The following is a 21,761-nucleotide window of genomic DNA, read 5'->3' as shown; positions in this document are numbered from 1 at the left end:
TCGTGATTTGCAATGTACAGCTTTATCATAACCGTTGTGCTTGGCAGCAAACCCTAGAGAGGCTGAATGACTTCCTTGCTGGTGTGTAAAGGCTTTCTGTTTCTGACTTTTTCCCATTTTCTGCAGGGGAATGCTTTTAGGTGAAGCCACATTATTAGTAAATGAGAGCTACTGCGGGTTAGCTAAGTCTGGTTCAGCAGCCCAAGTGATTTACATCTGGTTCCACACATACAGAGGCGGTACAAGAACCGGTGGCATCTTTGCCTGCAAAGAGACTGAGGTCTTTAAAGGCTGAATAACCTGGGGAAGGTCTGGGTCACGTCACTGTTGAGCAGGGAGTAGATTGCTGTGCTGTATCAGCCACACCCTCCACTATGTATATTATGCTGTTTCTGGAAGAATAAAGATATGAGATTGAGTTTAAAAAATGAAGGGGGAAAGAAATCAAAGGAGATTTCCATATTCTACACTGCTCTCATTAAGACAGAGAAACTTTGAATCTATGGTTGAGATAGCAAATACACCTTTGATTCATATGAGTGAACTTTATTAATTTGCAGTTGTGCAACAGTGAACTTTGTGATTTAGCAGAAGGAAGCAGAGTTAAGAGAAGCAGCCCACAATCCTATGTAAAATCTACTTTATTTTAAAAATGTTTATGACGCTACTTCAAAGCCTACGATATACTGCTGAATATGTTACAACAATGATTAGAAGTTACATGAAAACCATTCGATTAAATCTTCCCTGTGAAGTAGGCTAACTCATTTTCCAAACAGTGGCACATTTGGATATATTCTGCATTTACATCTTTATCAGGGGCTTTGAATGTGTTACTTGTTGTCAGCTGTCCAGGTTTTCAGAACGCTTGTGAGTATTTGTGGTATCAAGTAAAAGTATCCCCTCCTGTATGTATACCTCCAAGCCTTTGCAGGTGGGGAAAAAATTATAACCACTAGTACTTCTCTGCTTAGAAACCTCTCAGTATTACTTACTCAGTGGTGCTATAAAAATCATGCTTGCAGGATTCAGGTCTCCTGTTCACCTTCATGCAAAGTAAGCAGCCAGAATTCTCATATGCTGGTATTTATAGCACCACTCGCTTTGTGTAGCAGAGCCCAGTTGTTAGGGCTAAAGTAAGGTCCCAGTGCCAGATAGTTTGTGGATTAAAGACACAGTACGTGGTGATTCAATGTGAGCTTGTCCTGACTGAAAAACTGTCAACGCTTCATTTTACTTGCCCCCCCCTTTTTTTTTCTTTTTCCCACGTCAGTACGTTGGTTTTGTTGCAATAAATTTGTCCATGCGTATTAATTAATTCATCTGTGGTCTTTGAAGTGTGCTGGGTTTTCTCCTAGATGTGCTCCCTGCTTTGTCTATACTATCTTTGAAAGGACACTGAGCTGTAAAGAGGATTAAGGAAACTAATCTAAGTGAAAGTCAGTGCATAACACTCAGAGGAAGGACACCTAGCACTGTGGGTCAAAGGAAACCAAAAAGTGAGCCCTGTGACTTAAAACCCAAATCATTACAGTATTTAGGCATTTAATCCCAGTGGAAACCAGCGGGAATTTGGCCCTTAAGTAGGTGCTGGGATCTTAAGTGCCTTTGAGAACATCAGTCCCACTGCTGGGAATTGCTGGGTGCCTCCTGATTCACTGGAACCTGATCACTGGTTCTGTCAGACTGTACTGGGCTTTATAAAATAAGGGAAAAGGCTAGGAAATTTGTAATACTGCAGCTCCTAGGCACACTAGTTTAAGGAACATCTCCATCCTGCAAGGTGCTGTATGGGGAGCAAGCCACAATCCCAAATCCAAAATGAGAGGGAGCTGGTGGTCATGGACAAAGATAATGAATGGGAATACAGCAAGTGGTGGAAGAGCTCTGGGTTTTTTACAGTGCTGCTCTGTACTAAACTTGTTCTGTTCTAGTTGGAATGAGGATTAAATTTCTGTATGGAGGCTGATGGCGTTCAGGTTCCTGAGTTAGGCCTGGGCAGAAATTACAGTGTCTTTTAATATGGTAAGATCTAATTGTCACGTAAATAAACAGCTGGAAGTACTTAGTGCCACTTAAAAATTCACTGTGTTTAATGTTATTGTAACTGCAGATACACTGAAAAACCAGGTTGCCTATAGACTGGAAAAAATGTGAGTAAACTGAATAAAAATGGGTAGCTGTTCTGCTTAGTACTAACCTCAGGGCTCATTTGATATTATTAATGACCCAGGTAGTTTAAGGTCACTGGTTTCACTGTACAGGGAAATTAAGGAAAAGCAATGTCCCACTGTCATGCTAATAGTGGAAATTAGAAATTAGGTAGACTTTATTTTTAAGGGACTTGAGAGTTTCTGATGGGGAGGATGTAGATTTTGCTAGTGAGATATTTCAGCTAGTTTAGAGTAAAATGTCCACGTAGCCAGTACAGTACCACTGAAGGGATTCTGGCCTTTGACATGCCTTGAACTAGTGACAGTAGTGGCTTTACTGACCAGTGTTTATATATCTTCTGAAAAGAGGCTAAGCATTTTTTTTTCCTTCTTCTTAATATCTTAAATCTTTTGGCATCACTTCTGTTTTTATAGTGCCCGAAGCAACAGTCAAAATATTACAGATGTTTACCAGCTGTACTCAGCTTTGTACCCTCAATCACTTGCACTGCAAATACAGTTTGTGTTGAGAAAGAGTTGTTTTAAAAAGGCATAAACTGCTGATGGTAACAAATTAGGGGGTGGTTAAGGAAAAGAGGAAGACAGCTGAGATGTGTGTTTGCATGGTTCACTTCCATGCAACTTTGGAAGATGCATTTACATTCCCAGAGAATCTTTGAATATTTCTTGTGAAGTATGCAGAAGTGAAACTGAAGTAGATTCTTTGCAATATAGGAAAAAAAATGCGGCATTCAATGTGTGTTCCTTGTGTTTTTTTTTCTCATGCCAGTGCCGCTTACTGGTTGTTTATCAGTGAAAATTTTGGATTATTCAAATCAGTTTTCAGAAAAAATGGTCACGTGGCTAAAGTGACTATTACACCCAGCAAAAGACCAGCAGCCAGGGTAAAAAGTTCAGGAATAAGCTGTCATCTGAAATTTATTTACAGACAATATTGGAAGAATACTTGAGAAAAACAATTGCATGAGGAAAGAAAAAAATGGTTTGCAAATGACTCTCAGATAGTAGAAAAAGGATATAAATTGAGTTCAGTATTTAATATCAAATCTACTACATGGAAGGTTGTCAGAAATATGAAGCATCAATATATTTTAGGGTTAAACACTTAGAATTTTTTGCAAAAAATATTTTCAAGAGTTTTTTGCAAAACACTGAAGTGTTTTGTTGGTTTTTTTTCCTGGGAGTAGCTTGCTTTTAACTCTTAAAATATTTTATTACGTTAGAACATAGTATAGAATTAGTATGGAAAAGCAGGTGGACTGCTTAACTCAGTGTAGTCAAAACGATTGATATTCAAAACAATTGATATTCAATGTGATTCAAATAAGCAAAGAGAAAAATGATGTAAAAAATATTAATCATTTTAATTATCCTTTTTCCTAAGGAGTAGTTTTATTGGTTATAAACCATTCACGTATGCTGAATTGTACTAAGTATAGCCTCTAAACTAGAGATATTTTGTTAATGGGCATGCTTTCTACAAATACCTGTGGAAGTCTATTCAAACATAAGGAGAGGTGAAAATATGTAATAGTAATTTATGTTTTTTTTATTCTAAAGTGGGAAAAATATTTTTTTCTTGTGATTTTTCTGATTGCAGAAGGAATTTGGAATGTAATTACAAGGCATAAAACAAACTTTAGAAAGCTTTTTTTAAAGCCTTTTTTTTTTTTAACTTGGCAGTAAGAAGCCGCTTCCAGCATGGGGAAATTTGAGAAAATGAGCTCTTGTTTTTTAATCTAGCTGCTTTAGTAAACAAAGGAAGTGTTGTTTATGAGCAGAACTGATCTTTCTTGTTCCTGTCTCTTTCAAAACATTACAACTAGCAGACCTTTCCCTTTCGGATTCTGCTTTTGCCCACAAACTGATGCACAGCCTTGGCACAGCAACGGCTTTCCTGGGTTTTCAGCTCCTGCGTTCCCAAATACTCATTTAATCCTTCACTGAACTGACCTGATTGGATACAGTGAAGTAGGGAAAGTTTATCATTGCTCTTTTGGAAGTGGCAAACTTAAAGTGGGGTCAGTCATTGTCGGAAACAGGGTCAGCACTTTGAGACAGGTTGGCTGTGAATCCGGGCTCGGATCAGTTAACATTTTGCAAAGTTACGCCTAGGAGTTAACTGCCCCGTGAAGATGACTGTCGGTCTCTGCTAGCAGATATCTCACAACTGGCTGTTTTGGGTAGTAAGTGAAAAGCCAGTTTTATTGAATGTTATTGTTAATAATTCAGATTAGTGTTTAAATAACAATAAATTAAACTCTTCATCCACCTTGAAACAGAGAAGAATGGAAATGATGGGCTATTTTTGCAGTTTAACTCCTCTGACGCTTAATTTGTTACAAATGAGGCTTTTTGGTAGTAGACAGCTACAGTTGAAGACAAATAGATTAGTTCTAGCCCTAATTAAAAATGAAGGATTTGGGCTGAATTGTGATCTCGATAGAAGCATTAAGGCAATTCAGTAGCTTTGGGATCTGGCTGGATTACCGAAACTATGTAGAAAAAAGCAGCAAACGGAGCAATTCAGATAAACCTCTGCAGACTAAATGTAACTGTCTGTGATTGTAGGGACCAGACCGGGTGACCCACATGTTCTTGGTCAACGTTACGTTCCTATGAAACAATTCAAGAAGCAGCTGTTATTTTACTTTTAAACCTTAGACTGTCTGCAGTAGGATCTCTTAGTTGTTCTCCAGTTTCACAGAGGAAAATGAAATCTGCCAAAGGGTGTGAGGACTCAGAGATGTGGAAAAGCTGTGGTCGGAAGGGATACCCACAAAGGACAAGGAGAACCCCAGCAGAGGCAAACATATCCAAACCCTCCCTGCTGCGGCACCTGCCATGAGAGAAGAATGCAGTGGATAGTCAGAAATGGCAGATAGAAATACATCATAAATAGAAATGCTAGAGGAAGAACCGCTAATTATTTCTCACCTCTCTTGTTTTCAGGGTATGGCCTTTACACTACATGAAAGACAAATGCTTGGGCTGCAAGGACTTCTACCTCCTAAAATAGAGACGCAAGACATTCAAGCCTTACGCTTCCATAAGAATTTGGCAAAAATGACTGACCCGTTGGAAAAGTAAGTACTCCTCTGGCCTTGTTCTGTCCCGCAAGTCAATGGAAATTGCTGTAAAACATTGCACGGGGATAACCAAACAAGGTTTCTATGCCTCCACTGGGTTTTTCAGTTGTTGGAGGTTATTTTCACTTTGCACAAAAAACTGTTTTCCATCAATCATGCATTCATCATGTGGCTAAATGAGGTTGGGGAGCTTTTTTCTCATGTTCCATGGTCACAAGGTAATGAAAAAGAACATGCACAAATTGGCCAGGACAAAGCTGCACACCGTGCTGTAATATGTAATGCATATTTCTGTAGTGTGTAAGATTCAGGTGGCAGGCTGTTAGAGCACAGAACTGTTGGGGGAGAGGAAGGGACGGCTAGCGCATGCTAGAAAAATATGTGAGAATGAAAGTAAATTGAGGGTTTGATAATTAGGTATGAAAAACAGTGTTTATTATATAAAGTAGTTACTGCTAGAAAGGAATTACAGGGTTAGAATTTTGAGTCTCAATGTGTAATTTTTTACATCAATCTTTTTTTTTGTTTAACCCACTGGTTTGTTGAAAAAAATGTGAAGGATTTTGATTTGGTTTTTTTTAGAATGGCATGTTTTTAGCATCCTGTTACTGTTTCCATATAAGCCTATGTATATCTGCATGTAAAAATATGCAGTCTCCTAAAGGCGAGAGGAGTGCTGGAATGGTTTGAGGCTTACTGGACCACATCAAAACTCTTTTGTTCTCATGAAAACCGAAAGATGACTTTTAAATCCACATCATGTCACTTGCTGATCGAAACAGTCATGTCATCTGTATTGGCAAAGTGCCCAGTTGCTGTAGCCTAAGACGGATCGCTAATTCATTATCTTTATGTTGTTGGGTCAGCAAGACCGAATATGAATTGATACACGGTAGATTGGTAGTTAAATTTGAAAAAATGCAGGTTTAATTTACATACCTATGTAAGTCCTTCAAAATGAACTTTTTCTTAGGAGTTAATTTGTTTTACAACTGTGTTAATGTTAGGATTAACAAGACTGTACAGTCAGGACCTTACTTTTTCTTGGATGAAAAATTCTTTCATTAATGATTTTTTTTAATAGTAATGAGACTTCCAGCTGCATCCTGTAATAAATCCATGGGTTATCTTTTGTCGCAGTGCATGTTTGTGCATTAACTTGTTAGCGTGCGTGGTATGCAATATCCAGTATTTTTATTTCAGCTTTTTAGTACTGCTGCCCTCTCTTTTCCAACTTTTGTTTAGCGCTCAAAGCCTGACTTGAGTGGAAGCAAGAATTTCATGAAGAAATAATATGAAGCAAGCTTGGTTTTTGCTTTGACATTTGTCACGTTTTAAATAAGTATAAATGTGAAACAGTAAATGTTTTTTTTTTCTTTTGCTTAATTTCAGGTATATCTACATAATGGGAATCCAAGAGAGAAATGAAAAATTATTCTATAGGGTATTACAAGATGATATTGAGCGGTTAATGCCAATTGTATACACACCAACAGTAGGCCTTGCCTGCTCTCAGTATGGACACATCTTCAGGAGACCAAAGTAAGAAGAATAGATACACATTGCTGCTACCTTTATTACCATTTTCTCTGTATACTTCCCTGAGGTCTGGAAATGTTTTATTTCATTTTTGTTTGGATTCAGCTACACAAGACTTGTGCCAGTTCAGGGCAGTAAAAGTTCATTAAATAATATCTCAAGACCCAGTTTACATTGGAAAACAGAACATCTGAAAACAGAATTGGTAAAGTGTCGCGTAAATAGCACAAGTGCAGGGCTTCAGCCCCGTTTCCAGCTCTTCCTAGATGCCATACAGCTCTTTAATTCCGAGGAGAGTGCTGTGACTTTCTCGGCTCTCAAAATCACATCTGTGAGTCTGAGGATCTGTATCAGGACAGAGCATTTGGAGAAAGTGTAGATTGAAAGGGATTTCCAGAGGTCATCTGATCTCACCCTCTGTTCAAGAGGGGTAACTTCGGGTAGATTCATTAGCTATATCCCCCTGCGCAACCCTGCACACATCCCGCACAGAGGCAGAAACACGAGTGCACGCACACCCGTACAGCAGATTTGCTGGAGGAAGCTTGGGCTAACGGCAGCTCTGGCAGAATCGAAGCCGTGACCAACATGTTCCTGCTGGTGGCAAAAAAAAAAAAATCTCTCGCAGTGCTGGAGAGATTCTCACGATGCTCTGCAGAGCGGCACAGCGTGACATCTTGGGTGCAGGAGCAGCGTGTGAAGAGAGATGTTGGCAAAGCAGGAGAGGAGAGGCTTGACTCATGGTAGCTCAGCAGACTCCGTTGGGTGCAGGTAGTCCCTGTATTAAAGCTGTGCTACTAGGAGTCAGCTTTCAGTTATTCTGACACAGTAAGTATGCTTGGCTGGCATCTGGTTTGGGTTCAGCAGTGACTTCAAAACAACCATTCAGGTTATTAGCTCTGTGTTGAGGAAACCGGTTCAGGCTGGCAGTCATTTCAGCTCATTTCCATGGTACTCTCACTGCAATTCAAAGTGTATTTCTAGAGTGCTCTTGCTTGAGGGCTTTAGTGGTGTGTGGAGGAAGGGCTAATCCTTTGCTGCCATGAGGACTCGGCTGCATAGTGTGGCTGCTGTGATGAAGACAGTAAGAAACTCACAGTTTTGCTCCTGATCTGGGGCAGGGGATGTGAAGGATGTACTCTTCGTTCTCACATACTTTCTTTCCTCTTCCACGTCTCTGTATGTGTTATATACCATTTTGAAAACTGTCCCCCTCTAGAAGTTGTCTGTACGAGAAACAGCAGCATGGACTGGAACTCAGGATGTGCCCCTTTCTTTCTGAGAACCAGCACTTTCCAAGCGTTGGTAGTTTATCTGTTAACCATGTCTGCTGAGCCTTTCATGCCCCCTTTCCTCCAACAGAGGAACAACAGAGGACTTGCTCGAGCAGAAGAAATCAGAGACTTCTCATCATCTCTGCTTGTTTCTGCTCCTTTGCCTCCCCTCCCACGTTCCTGTGGAGGAGCACTCCGCAGTGGGAAGCACTGTTCTCCTCCTGGTCTTGGAGAAGACAATATGCTCAGTCCCTGTCTTTCTCTTCCTTTCTTTTCCCTCCCCTCACGTTGTGTAATGTCATGAACGGAGATTCACTAAGGTAAAGCCAGGCTTAGGATCGTGTTCCCTTCTCCTTACAGCGGAGCGTAGATCCTGTCATGTCTGATGCTAACACCAGAGGTGTTTTGCCCTAGAAGAGTACTAAAGGTGAATATCTGTAGTAGTGTAAAATCCACGTAGCATCATGAAAAGTATTTTCCCTGTGTTATTAGAGTGTCAAAGTAGCTGAATAAACTTGTGTATTAGAAATTGTCCATTGAGTGATTTATGTCAGTGATTGCAACACTTTCAATTTTAAGAAAATTGTACTGTTTGACATTTAGTTTTACAAAGCAAGGTGAAATTTCTAATTGCCACCTATAAAATATTTCTGCTTTGTTTTTTTCTTTCAGAGGATTATTTATTTCTATCTCAGACAGAGGCCATATAAGGTCAATTGTGAACAACTGGCCAGAGAACGACGTTAAGGTACTGCCACTGTATAATTTTTTTTTCTAGTTGTTATTTAATCTCAGTTGAACTTCTTAAGATTTGTTAGTATTTGGTGGAAATGTAAATACTAAATAATGCATCCTTGGCTGTTTCATGATGATGGCAAAATACAGCTAATGAAGATAATGCGTATCTTGAAGAGCGGTGTTTTATCCTAAATACGAGGTTTATGGTTTGAGTAAACAGTGACGATGAGAACTAGACTTGCCAACCTTTTTATTTTACTTCATTATTCCACTTTTTGGGGAGGTGTTGGGGGATGCACCTCTGGGTCTTACTTATTGTGTTACATAGCAGTAGGAGAGGTGATCTTATCCTCTCATTAGGACACAGAAGTCGTAGTTGGGAGGCCCAGATTGCCATTAAATCCTGTATGACCCAGTCGGATTGAGAACCACAAGGGGAGATAAGGTGAATGATACTTACACAAACTTCTTGATGTCTGGATTTACAAGTGGAAATCATAAACCCAAGTCACAAGCTGCAGTTCCACATGGCAGCTTGGATGCTTCCCACTTAGCTTTCAAGGATTTGGGCAGTGGGTTTCAGCAAAGAAAAAGGAGCATAGCAGATTCTAACATTAAGCATTACTGTTTCAAGTAAAATATTCCTTGTAATCTTTTCCTTGTTTCATTGTGCAAACATACCTGAATTGTTGCCTGGGAAAAAACCCAACTGGTATTGCTTTCAACTTTATAAATTTCAGCGATCATATATAATTTCACCTCCTTTTGCTTTCAGGCCGTTGTCGTCACTGATGGAGAAAGAATATTGGGTCTTGGAGACCTAGGTGTGTATGGGATGGGAATTCCAGTAGGAAAACTGTGTTTGTATACAGCCTGTGCAGGAATACATCCAGATAAATGCTTGCCTGTGTGCATCGACGTTGGAACTGATAATACAGTGAGTTTGACTGAACTTTGCCTGCCATAAGCTATCCCTATGAAAAGTATTTATTTAAGAGTATTTAGTACTATAAGAGAAGATTTTTATTTGAGCACTTTTATTTAAGATAAAACCAAGTATTTTTATGTAAGGGTAAATGATTTGGAATTCACTATACAGTTACATATCAGTGATTGAAAAACATGAGTTTATTTGTCAGTGAAATGGTACATTTGGAAGTAATTTGAATGCTGGAACACTGTAAAATAGACAGTCAGGTTGACCTGACTTTTAAGAAGCTGGAAATGTGAATCAGATTTATTAAAGCAGTTTATTGTTCACGGTATTGATTTGTTCCATTTTAAAAGCAGCCATCACCAGTCTCAAGTGCCAGCTGAAATTACTGAATGTAGATATAGACTGGAGGCAGTTACAGTGGCTATATAAATGCGGTTATCTTTGGTGTGAAATGTGTTACTGTGAACTCTGGAAAGTGTATATTGAGGAAGTGATTCATCCTGCTGCTGTCTTTGATTTACTCTTTTTCAGACACTCTTAAAAGATCCATTTTATATGGGCCTATACCAAAAAAGGGATCGCTCACAGGTCTATGATGACCTAATTGATGAATTTATGGAAGCCATTACAGACAGGTATGACACTGAATATGCTGCACAGAAGTATGGCCAAAACTGCTGGCAAAAAACCCTCTGTAACACACTGTCCTTGAAACAGTCATTTAAGTAATAAGGATAGGACTAGAAGTCAAGAAACACAGCTGTATTTCTGGTTCTGTAGTGATTTTCTCTGTGACCTCGAACATGCTGCTTGTACTTATCTCTTAAATATGCACAGAACGGAGATGGAACTATTTTAAGCAGTGAAAGGCCTGAAGACATCTTCTTTCCAAAGATAATTGATTACATGCAGGATTTGTTTTAAAAGGATTGTATTTCTTTATGTGTCTAGTGATAGGAATATTTCCCATGTTCTGTAGGTATGGCCAGAACACATTGATCCAATTTGAAGACTTTGGAAACCACAATGCTTTTCGGTTTTTAAGAAAATACAGAGAGAAATATTGTACCTTCAATGATGATATTCAAGGTATACCCTTTGTTTATTTTCCTTAATGTACATACAGAAACTTTGCCTAAAACCATAGTCTGCCATATAGATCTGTTCAGCTCACCTTAGATTTGTACTGCTTTTACAGGGACGGCTTCAGTGGCCTTGGCAGGACTGCTGGCTGCACAGAAAGCCACTGGTAAACCACTTGCAGAGCAGAAGGTGCTGTTCCTTGGAGCAGGAGAGGTGAGTTCTCTTAAGGGCTCTAGAGCAACAAGAGACTTAACTGTGTATTTTCTGGTTCTGTAGGACTCATGGAGATTCACATTGTCTGAATTCCATTGCAGAACTTTTTATATAAGGCCAGCTGAAACACATTAACAGAAGGGACTACCTGCTTAAAGATGACCGTTTGAAAGGTGTTTAACATTTGCAAGGACGCAAGTTTTTCACTTTCTTACATGGACTTGAAAAAAACATCAGGGACTTGTCTGTAGTTGAAGGGGAATTTACCATAAAATTATGATTTAGTAAGAAGGAGGGTAAGAACATCTTGTTAATTTTTATAGCGTTGGAGAGAAGTACACGGTGGTTTTCTTAGCAAGTTAAATCAGTGGCTATTTGCTGCAGACACTACTTAGTTACTGGGGCAGCAGTGTCAGGACCAGCACCATGCTTCTTGGTATATCAGCAAAATTGCTTCTATGGTGATGACAAAATAACTTAATTAGCTGAAAATTTCTCCAGCTGGGGAAGGTCCTGATTGCAGTAATTGGCCAATGTTGTGTTGTTGCCTGAGCACTGAGCCCTGCTCTGCACTTCCCTCTACCTTATTTCTCCTGCCAGACTTAGCAGCATGTGCCGTGAGCCAAGAGAAGGGACATGGAGGGAAGCACTGCCAGCATCTACTTTCTGCCCTTTGTCTGCAAGGCCTTTATCACAGGCAGCAGAGGCAGAGAGAGGTTCTGAAAGCACTTGGGCACAAAACGCTATGCCGTGGTTTCTTGGCAGGAGGGCTGCAGCACTAACTTGTTCTTACTGTCTGGTTGGGCTGCTTTATTGTGGCTGCTGAACTGGTACAGGCAGGGGGGCACAGTACCCAGAAGAGCTGCCTCTTTCTTTTGCTTGAAGATGCGACACTCTTGATCCCAGGAGTCTGCCCCCGTCTAGGCAAACATTGCTTGTGTTTCCGAGCTTACTTACTAAATGATTTTTGTGGGGATCTTGAACAGGGTGGTGTTTGTGATGACAGACCTCTTTTGTGACTTGTTAAAAATCAAAGTCCTTTTATCCACAAGGCCGCCCTGGGAATTGCAAACCTCATTGTTATGGCGATGATGGAAAGCAGTGTTTCTGCTGAGGAAGCCTATAGGAGAATATGGATGTTTGACAAATACGGTTTACTGGTTCAGGTAGGGGAGCACCATGCCTTGAAATACCACTATACAGATGGCCACTGCTCAATGTTCCCTTCTCACAGAAGGAATCAACTTTTTATCTATAGGGCCGAGAACAAAAGGTAGATTCCAATCAAGAACCATTTACGCATCAGGCTCCAGAGCAGATACCAAAGACGTTTGTAGAGGCAGTGAATGTACTTCGGCCTTCAGCTATCATTGGTAAGTAAGGTTATTTTTGTTTCTGTGTTTCCATCATTCGGTTATTTGCTGCATTTAATTTGCTAACGTGGCTCCAAGGAGGTTGGTGACAGTGATCTGTGTTTCTGCTGGTGTAAAGAAGACGAAAATGTGAGGTCAGTTTGCTGCTTGAAAATACACTGAGCTGCAGGTTAGCTCTCAGTGCATCCTTCATTGCAGCTGCGGTGCTTCTTCTGCATCTTGTATCCTTTTTAACTGCTTCCTCTAGTCCTTGTCCAGCTGGTGTTGGACCTTTCTTAGAAAACTCTGAGCACATTCTCAGGGACTGCATGGCCTCAATGAACTGACACTGTAATGAAGGGCACTAAGTCGGGAAGACAAAAATATAACCTTTTTCCCCAGACACGTTCCTTACACCAGCAGCAAGAGAGAGAGCAGTCACAAACACTGAATTTTCTGCTTTACAGGAGTTCCCTAACTTCAGTAGCTTTTGTTTGGGTTTTTTTTCTGACCTTCCTTCCCCCAGTCAGCTTCTCTGGCCAGAATCTGCCACCAGCATGGTGTGAAGGAGCTGTTTCATACTGCAGATCACCAATACCTGTTAGGTCCCTGACATGTGTAGGTATTGATTTATAACTGTGGCTGTCTGCAGAGGTCAGATGGGATTACAGGTATTTCCTGGTACAACTCTGCCATTTCCTTTGCACATGATTTATTTGGAAAAGAAAAGTTTTTTGGCTGAGTAGCTACCCTGAAGTTTGTAGCCAGCATACAAATGTACACCATTTTTATGTATTGGTACCTATGTGTTTGGGTGTGGTCAGAAATACCTGTATCAAGGGAATGCGCAGTTAACACCCAGCTAGGATGAATCATCTGTGAAGAACCTGGAGTTCCCACTTGCTTATCGAGGGCAGCGATAAGTGTTCTTTACACAGATCAGTACAAAAAGTCATGTCAAATAGGCTTTTGGAACACATTAATTAGATATTCCTGTGAAAATGAGAATTTTAAGCAGCCACTAACAGAGCAGTGCCTGGTTTCCATCTCCTGCTGCTAGAAAAGCCTGTGATTCTTTGCTCTGAGTGGGAGACTTCAGGGGTGACGTGAACTTAATCTACAGTCATCTGCCCTGAGGCAGTCAAGTATTGATTCTATTTTTATGTGTTTCCATTTACTTCAGGAGTTGCAGGAGCTGGGCGGCTCTTCTCTCAGGATGTGATCAAAGCAATGGCCTCTATCAATGAGCGACCCATAATATTTGCACTAAGTAACCCTACAGCGAAAGCTGAATGCACAGCAGAGGAAGCATATACGTTAACAGAGGTATGTAACGTTTAGAAATGTTGACCTATTGGCACTTAGTGATATTGCTGCTTACTGAGTGTGAGAATGCAAGAACTCAAATTATTTTATTATTACTTGGACTTACTGACATAATAATACGGATCTTCCTTGTCTTCTGGCAAAAGTAAATGGTGGTGATTTGAAAAGAATTCTTGATTTTTAAATAACGACATTCTGCAAAGCTTAAAATAGCCTAAATCTTGTTAGACTTTTTAAAGGAATGACCACTAGGTACTGTTTCAGAGCTTTGATCAATTAATGGTTTCCCACCACGCTTTTTAATTATTTGGAGTTTTAAAGAAACATCTTATGTTAACATAATAGAGACTAGGTGCAACCTTTAAAATGTAACAGCTGAGTGAAGTCCTTAAAGCAGGTAATGTCCCTGCATCAGTCCAGGAATTCTGCTTTGCGCTCAGTCATTTCCTAGTGTCTGCGGGTCAGAACTTGTATCCCTAACAGTGACCCATGAAGACTTGTGCTTCCAGTGCAGGAGTTGGTGGTGGCCCTCTATCCTCGTGTTCTGCTCTCGCAACGCCTGTGTCTCGTACGCTGGCACCACCAAACGTTGAAATGAGTGAACGAAGACTAAACACACCTCATTCTGCACCGTTACCTCAAAGCCATAACACTGTGGGGTGCTTGCAGGGGGGTTGCAGGTTGGGGTTTGGGGGTGTTTTTTTTAACAACACTATCACCAGCGCATCCAGACCTTGGTTTTGCCTTTAATGAAGCAAGTCTTTTATCCTTCTGCACAACTTCTTATATAAAACTAATCATCTTTGAAGAGAGCCTGAGGGAAAGGAGGTGAGGGCAAGGGAGCATCAGGCAGACACAGTGCTGGCTTTAACACTTTGAACTGGCTGGTAATGCCTTCCCTTTACATGGTAGACTCCAGCTTGCTGTGATCTCTCCCCTGTCCACAGGGCCTGCCTGTAGACTTCAGGGGTGGGGTTCTCAAAAAGACTTTTTTTTTTTTTTTTTTTTTTTTTTTTAATACAGTCCCAAATCAAGTGACTCATATGTGAAAATGAGTGGGTGGAGATCTTTCCTTGTTTCTTGATGCAGAACAATAACTCCTTCCTTCCACTGTTAGTGTGGCTCAGCTTCCAGCATTACAACCTCCCTGGTGTTAGCTTCACACAGGGAAGGGTAGAACTGCATCGTCTCCAGTTGGCACCCAGATTCTCCTCCGTGTTACTAGGCCCATCAGCTTGGAGGGAACTCTTGCTACAGAGATTTGCAGGTCCAGTGTGAGCCCTAGGCAGGAATTACAGCCTCTGAACAAAATCTAGACCTTAGCTTTTAATAGTAAATGAGAACGCTTTTAAATGAAGATGGTTTAATATCTCTCGGGTATCTTGCATTAGCCAGAATAGTGAGTTGGGCCGTGTTTCAGTATAGAGAATTAAATCTCAATATCTTGGATAGAAAGTGAACAAGAGTTAGTTATACAGCCAAGCCTTTAGCTGGCATAAATAAATGTAAAAACTCTGGCATCTCTGATGGCTGAAGGAGGCCAGAAGCACTATTAGAGGGAGAATCAGCCTAGTTTTTGCTTGCACTTTTTATAGAATATCATCAGAGCAATACATGTTTTAAGGGAAGAGGCTTGCTTGTTCCCCCTGGCTGTGTGTTGAGTCCCAAGGAGTTGGACCTCAGGGTAGTTGTTGCTATCAGATGCAGAAGCAAGACAGTGCTGGTTACATTCAGGTGTGGTAATGTGTCTTCACTGAAGCAGCTGTATGAGCATAGTGCTATTTTAAAAGTTTGTGCCAAATGGAGAGAGGATTTCTGGTTTTTTTCCGGTATTGGATCCATATGTCTTTTTATTTGTCCACATGTCCAAATAAATATTACTGGTCAGTAAATGAATGGGTGTAATTTTATTCCAGTCCTTATTAATAAATTTTGTAATGTTTCTGGCTCTTTAGACTTTTCTTCATATCTGATGTTTATTTTCATAATGCTCTTCAGTTTTCTGAAATGTACTCAGTTTACCCATCGTTTGCCCTTTAAAATGTGTAATATTTTTCCCTTCAAGATACAGTAATTACCTAGAAAATCCTCTCTGACTTTACTTACTTTGTTGTTTAACTAACAAAGTTTGTCAGGCAATTAGGGGTTAGAGCTGTTAGCCCCATGTGTCTCCCGGCCTCCAGAATAGCCTAATCCTGGTTGGTGTGAAATCTTAGGCTAAACTAGCAAGTCAGTAAAGAAACGAAGGCATCATTGCTAACCTTTTATTCTTTATTCTTTTTCCACTAGATGGCACCTGTAAAAGCACATTAGTGCCCTCTGCCACTGTGTATTGTGGGGGCTTTTGTTGTGTTTTATTTTCATTGTCTTTTGGTCCTGTCCTCAAATGCATCCATATGTTTTGCTCCATCCACAAAAAGGCTATTGTCATGGGTATGCCCTAACATTCAAACATAATTCCTGAGTCTTTAGCTTCTTCGGTAATTTGTTCTCAAATGTAGTGGTCCTGGGGAGCCTTAAATATTTTAAAATCATGTTTTAAAACTGTTACTCAAAAGAAAGTCAAGATTTTTTGCTTACAGGGGTTTTACTGCCCGAGGAAAGGGTCATTTATCTGGAGGGTATATTTCACACTCCAAAGTCTGTATTTGTTTTAATATTTCAGGCAGATTAAAATCCTTTTCAAAGGAAGGGTAAGCAAACTGTTTTACTCCTCTCGGAGCTCTCAGCAATAAAACTATGATACAGCAGTTCCTCCCTTCACCCTCCCACCCATCAGTAAACAAGTGCCCTTTTGTTACTGGACTTCTATTTCAGTCTTCTTTTGGAAGTGGCCATTATTAGCTGTCTTTGTACAGTCCTGACAGTGGTGGGTCCTGGCTTGTGGCCATGGTTCTTGATACATCGTAATGGTTATAATAATGGTTAACACACAAGTACTTTATTCTGTGTGTGAGTAGTTCCTCTAAGTCATTGCTGTCTTAAAGAACAATGAATGATAAAACAAATAGATTGCTTCCATTCCTTAGAAAGCTGCACGATTCGATGTGTGTGCTTGCCTCTTTGGCTTTCCAGATGTTTGCTGCAGAAACATTGCATTTTCTGCAGCTGCAGAAACATGCAGATGCTTACTGATTCTTGTATCTGTTCCAGGCCCTGCTGGAAAGGGTGGGTTTGGTTGTTGTCATTCTGGGATTGTAGAAATTGAGTCAGCAAGGGATTTAAGTATGTGCTTGAACCCAGTTGCGTTCAGTAGGGCTGTTTGCCTTTTTGCATTTGGCTGCGTGCTCGAGTACCTTCCTGACTCGGTCCTAGAGCTGACTGGGAGCTGTAGGATTCTGGTGTCCCTGTATTTCATAATGACTGCATTGCTCCATACGGTTGGCTTTTCAGAAGCTGCCTGACTGTGATTACTCCTCTGTTTAACAGGGCCGTTGCTTGTTTGCCAGTGGCAGTCCCTTTGAGCTGGTGACTCTGAAAGATGGAAGAACCTTCAAACCAGGCCAAGGAAACAATGCTTATATTTTTCCAGGTAATAAATAAAACTGTCTTCTTTTAATCTTTAAGACTAGGCTATTGGCATCTCTTCTTGGTGCCTCTTGCTACACTAGGCGCAGTTAGTGAAGCAGCATGAAGAGGTGTTACCAGCATTTAAAGCTGAGAACAAAATCAGAAGAATGAATGAAAGAAAAATCAGTTAAGGATGGATGTTAGGCATGTGCAGCTACATATGCGACATGCACACAGTGAGCTCTCCTAGCTGTATACTTCTAAGAAAACAAAAGGGTGTTATAAAAGGCATTGAAAGCTGCTGCATTATGGGTTCTTCTTGTTTTGGGAGGAAGGAGAAAATAAGTGTCAGTATGTTCCTCTTGTACCCTCACTTGTGCAGACATAACTTCAAAAGAAGCACTAGGGATATTTCTCTGCCTTCCCCTTTCTCTCCCTTTCCTCCCTGAGCTCCTAAGCTCCAACCCTTTGTCAAAAGCCACCTATTACAGTAAATGACTAGCACACATGGTAATAGTTTTGTGAATGTGCGTAGAAAGCTATGGGAAGATTTTTAAAAATAACATTCTAGATGACTCGCAGCTTCTCGGCAGCAGGCTGCATATTATAAAACGATGTGGCCCTAATTGGCAATAATTTTATTGTAGGCGTGGCTCTCGCTGTGATCCTCAGCAGTGTTCGACATATTAGTGATAAGGTTTTCCTAGAGGCTGCTAAGGTAAGTGTGGAAGCAGAGTAGGCTGTGGCTTCTGACATGATGGTGGATGACATGGTGGGCAATTTCTCAAATCTTGCTCAAACTCTATGATTTCCTGTTTGATTTCTGTTGGTTTTATCCCTCCCCCATGGAAAAAAAAATGGATTTTGATCCCTCCCCCATGGAAAAAAAAATGGATTTTGATCACACAAAATTGTGAAAAGTATCAGCTTCCATTGCAATTTCTAATTTTTTCATCCAGAAACCAAACACCCAAATAGGAAATCTGTCCATGTGTAAATTGCCTCCCAGCCTCGTTGGTCTGGCAGCAGGCCTGCCTCCTCCTCCTTCCCTGCTCTGGGTTCCTCAGCTGGCGATGGGGTCAGGGATGCACATGGCCCCCAGGCTCCCGTCCTCTCCTGCCTTTCCACTTTGGAGCAGGAGCACGTACCACATTGGAGTAGCCAGTGAATCAACTGGCCAAACACTTGGGCAGTCCTGCAGGTGTGATGTGGTCTTATAACTTCCATGGTTATGGGTAGTTCAGCCTCCAAAAAAATAGGATCTTATTTTGCTAAATGCTTACAAGCAGAATTTGCTGATATGGGCACAGACTGAAGAGTTGATCTTTGAGAATTTTGAGACGTTGACTGCCCTATTCTAGTGCTTTGGGAGCACTCTAGTAGTAAGAACACTGCAACTTGTTTCTCTCAGGTGGCATGTTATTGATCCCATTCGGGATGCAGTAAATAGACCTTGTTTGTTTTTCAAACTCAGGCATTGGCAGAACAGTTGACCGATGAAGAACTTGCACAAGGAAGACTTTATCCTCCACTGTCTAATATCAGGGAAGTTTCTATTTATATTGCTGTCAAGGTGAGTACGAAGCATAAAAGTAGACTGTACTAAAAGTGTTCTATGTATACATTAACCTGCTGAATTGCACGGTATGACCCTTAAACACTAGGTGCTTGGGCACAAAATACCCAGTTCTTTGTGCCTTTAATAAGAGACACTTAGAAAAATGTTGAATTTGTTGGATGCTTCAGTTTGGCAGTGATGATGGGCCAAAATTATGCTCCTTTGATTTCTGAAATTAAGTTTTCAGATCCCCAGTAAGGCATTCAGGAATTGTAAAAAGACTTTGGCGTTTGTCTTTATCCAGTTTGTGAGTCCTGAACATATTGCAGTGGAAGCGTGGCTGTTATGTTAATGTAGTAAAAGGCACAAACTGCGTCATGATTTAACTTTTCAGGTTATGGAATTTTTGTACGCAAACAACATGGCTTTCCATTACCCTGAACCTGCAGACAAGAACCGTTACATTCGATCAAAGGTTTGGACCTACGAATACGAATCCTTCATGCCAGATGTGTATGACTGGCCTGAATCTAAGGTTCACTGATGCATCAGAAGATCACACTCCTCAGGCAGTATCTTCTACTCTGCAGGGATCCCTTTTTCAGACCAATTTAAGTCATTATCTTTGAGTCCTGTAATTTATTTTTGCTCATTTTGTTGTCTTTTTTTCCCCTTCTGCCCTCTTCTTCACTTGATGTAGATTTCTCCCCACTCTCCCAAGTACCTGATAAACTGTATGGATGATGGTATCTGTCACAGCAATGAGAGAGCTCTGCAAAATTAATTTAAATAATGACATTGCATTTCTAGCTTAGAGCCAGCACCACACTGAAGAATTCTATTACTGATGTTTTAGCTACATGCATTTGATGATGAACTATAGCTCTCTCATCACTGCTGATTTCCAGGATGATTTATTTCTGTTTTTAATAATCAGTCTTCTAATTGTCCTAGTGTTGTCACACTGCATTATCTGTGACATCACCAGAGAGCATTTGTCAAAAAAAAAAAAAAAAGGAGAGCTTAAGACAAATTTAACAGTCTAATGGGCTTTCTGTTTTGTCTGATGTTTAAAGATGCCCATGTCCAGACTTCTTGTGGCATTGGCTGCTCTTTTTCTTTGTGCATTGAGGAGCAGTGTGGTCTGCATGCAGTCTGCAGTGGAATCTGCAGCAGTGTTTGTATTTCGTGTTTTCATTGCTGTGTGAAATCTGTTACCAGGAAAAATGTGAACTAGTTAAAATTATCCTTGGAAAGCCTGAAAATAATATTAATCACTTAATAGCTTTTAAAAACAAAGCTGTGCTGTTGCATAATAAATTCTATCATATAAAGGCAGGATCTGAAGTAATTTACAGAAATCTTTTAGAGATTTTACGAGGAGATTTTCTGCAGTGGACTCCAAGGTGATGTACCAAAGGATTTTTTTGTTTCTTTTTTTTTCCCCAAGGTTTTGTTTCTTCTAAGCTAAATTGTTTTCTCCCTTGCATACCCTTGTTCTCACAAAAAGACTTGTGTGATGTTTTCATGACATCGCTAACTCAAAAACTCTTAAATGGACTCACTTGCCACTTTGAACAACCCACACACCCCCCCCCAGGCGCTGATGAAGCTGAAACAGAAGTTACAGGCAGCTATTGACAGAGACATTTATAGAAGTTTGACTTGAATGTTTCTTATGGTCTCAGTCCAGTATATTCAGTTCAGTTTGAATACAGGACTCGAAAGATCTAATACTTAGAAGCTCTAAGTTGATCACTTCATCTTCCTCACTCCATTTACAGGTTTAATTTGTCAGGGGATTTGTGTGAAAACAAAAATTGCTAGTTGAATTTTTCCTTGAAATGAATAGTACTGCACATTGATAAGAGACACCACAATGTGCATTCCTTTTCATTTTGTTCCTATCAGGTTTGAGTGCCCTCCATTACTTTGTATTAGCAAGCAAGGACACACAGTGATAGTTACAGTCTGTGACTTCTCTAAATCTGGCCTCTGTAACAAGAACAATGGTATGTCGGGAACAGAAATAAATATTACGTGCTGTTCCATAGTTTGCTGTATCAAGGCAAAAAAGGATTTTAAAAAAAAAAAAAAAAAAAAAAAAGTAAAAGGGCTATACTGGCAAACTTGAAGCCAGAATCCAAAGAGATGAAGTAAAGCTTGCTCGGGATTTACCGATGGCAAGCACCTCTTTCATATCCTCATTTATTTTGGAAAATGCAGTCTCCACAGAATAGGCCCAAAATAGAACAGGGAAAATAGTCTCTGTACCCCCTTAGACATGGTCTCTGTTGCTAGTCTGCCTAGTCTCTGATTTTAAAATTAAGTTCATGTATTAGATAAAAAGAACAGTAAACTTTGGGAAGGCTTTACTTAAGTGAGGAAAGAAGACTGATTATATAAACACAGAAAATAGTGATGTGGGGAAAAGACTGTGTATTCAAACTGTGGTAAAGTGCTGTCTGGTGAGGCTTGAAATGCTACATTGCCAAGTTGGGCGACGTATGTGGTTTGCAACTTGTATATGTAAGTATATGTACAAAAAAGACCAACACACACATAATGATGTTTTTACAAAGAATGCTTTTTTTTCATCTATTTTTGCTATGCCTCGTTTTTATTGTATTTAAATTTGTGATCTTACTGAAGAGTTATTTATTTAGTGTACAAATTATTTTTACCTTCTGAAAATTCAACTCTAGCTGAAGCCTGTTGCAGTGTGTCAGTGGAGTTCTGCATCATTGGATTCAAGTATATTGGGAACGCACAATTCCTCGCTTCTGCCAACATACTAATTAGGCAGAGGAGTAACAAAAATATCCCATGCACTGATCTTGTGTCCCGGCTGAGAATGATCACAGAGGCAGGGCAGTCGGTCCGTAAATACAACTCTGTCTTACAAAATAAAGATCTACATCCATCTATTCAGTCTGATTTTTTATTTTTTTTTTCTAGGCAAGAAGTG

The 21,761-nt window shown here is 40.2% G+C and overlaps 1 protein-coding gene across 4 annotated transcripts in view; it reads left to right on the top strand.

Moving 5' to 3' along the window:
• The window catches only part of ME2 (malic enzyme 2), a 33,981-nt gene extending 12,261 nt beyond the window's left edge, over positions 1–21,720 (top strand). For 3 of the 4 annotated variants that reach the window (XM_075021448.1, XM_075021447.1, XM_075021449.1), the window contains exons 3-16: positions 5,127–5,260; positions 6,656–6,805; positions 8,749–8,824; positions 9,590–9,751; positions 10,283–10,386; positions 10,731–10,840; positions 10,950–11,047; positions 12,100–12,213; positions 12,306–12,420; positions 13,583–13,725; positions 17,155–17,257; positions 17,883–17,953; positions 18,710–18,808; positions 19,188–21,720. In XM_075021448.1, the coding sequence (XP_074877549.1) occupies positions 5,127–5,260; positions 6,656–6,805; positions 8,749–8,824; positions 9,590–9,751; positions 10,283–10,386; positions 10,731–10,840; positions 10,950–11,047; positions 12,100–12,213; positions 12,306–12,420; positions 13,583–13,725; positions 17,155–17,257; positions 17,883–17,953; positions 18,710–18,808; positions 19,188–19,337 (1,629 nt within the window). In that variant the 3' untranslated portion in view covers positions 19,338–21,720. The remainder of the gene's footprint in view (positions 1–5,126; positions 5,261–6,655; positions 6,806–8,748; positions 8,825–9,589; positions 9,752–10,282; positions 10,387–10,730; positions 10,841–10,949; positions 11,048–12,099; positions 12,214–12,305; positions 12,421–13,582; positions 13,726–17,154; positions 17,258–17,882; positions 17,954–18,709; positions 18,809–19,187) is intronic. The other variant, XR_012649109.1, reaches the window with a different exon arrangement.
• The last annotated feature ends 41 nt before the right edge of the window (positions 21,721–21,761 follow it).

This window comes from Buteo buteo, chromosome Z, assembly GCF_964188355.1.
Source record: "Buteo buteo chromosome Z, bButBut1.hap1.1, whole genome shotgun sequence".
Lineage (NCBI taxonomy): Eukaryota > Metazoa > Chordata > Aves > Accipitriformes > Accipitridae > Buteo > Buteo buteo.
The sequence above is the reverse complement of the archived record's forward strand: the minus strand, read 5'-3'. Positions and strand labels throughout refer to the sequence as shown.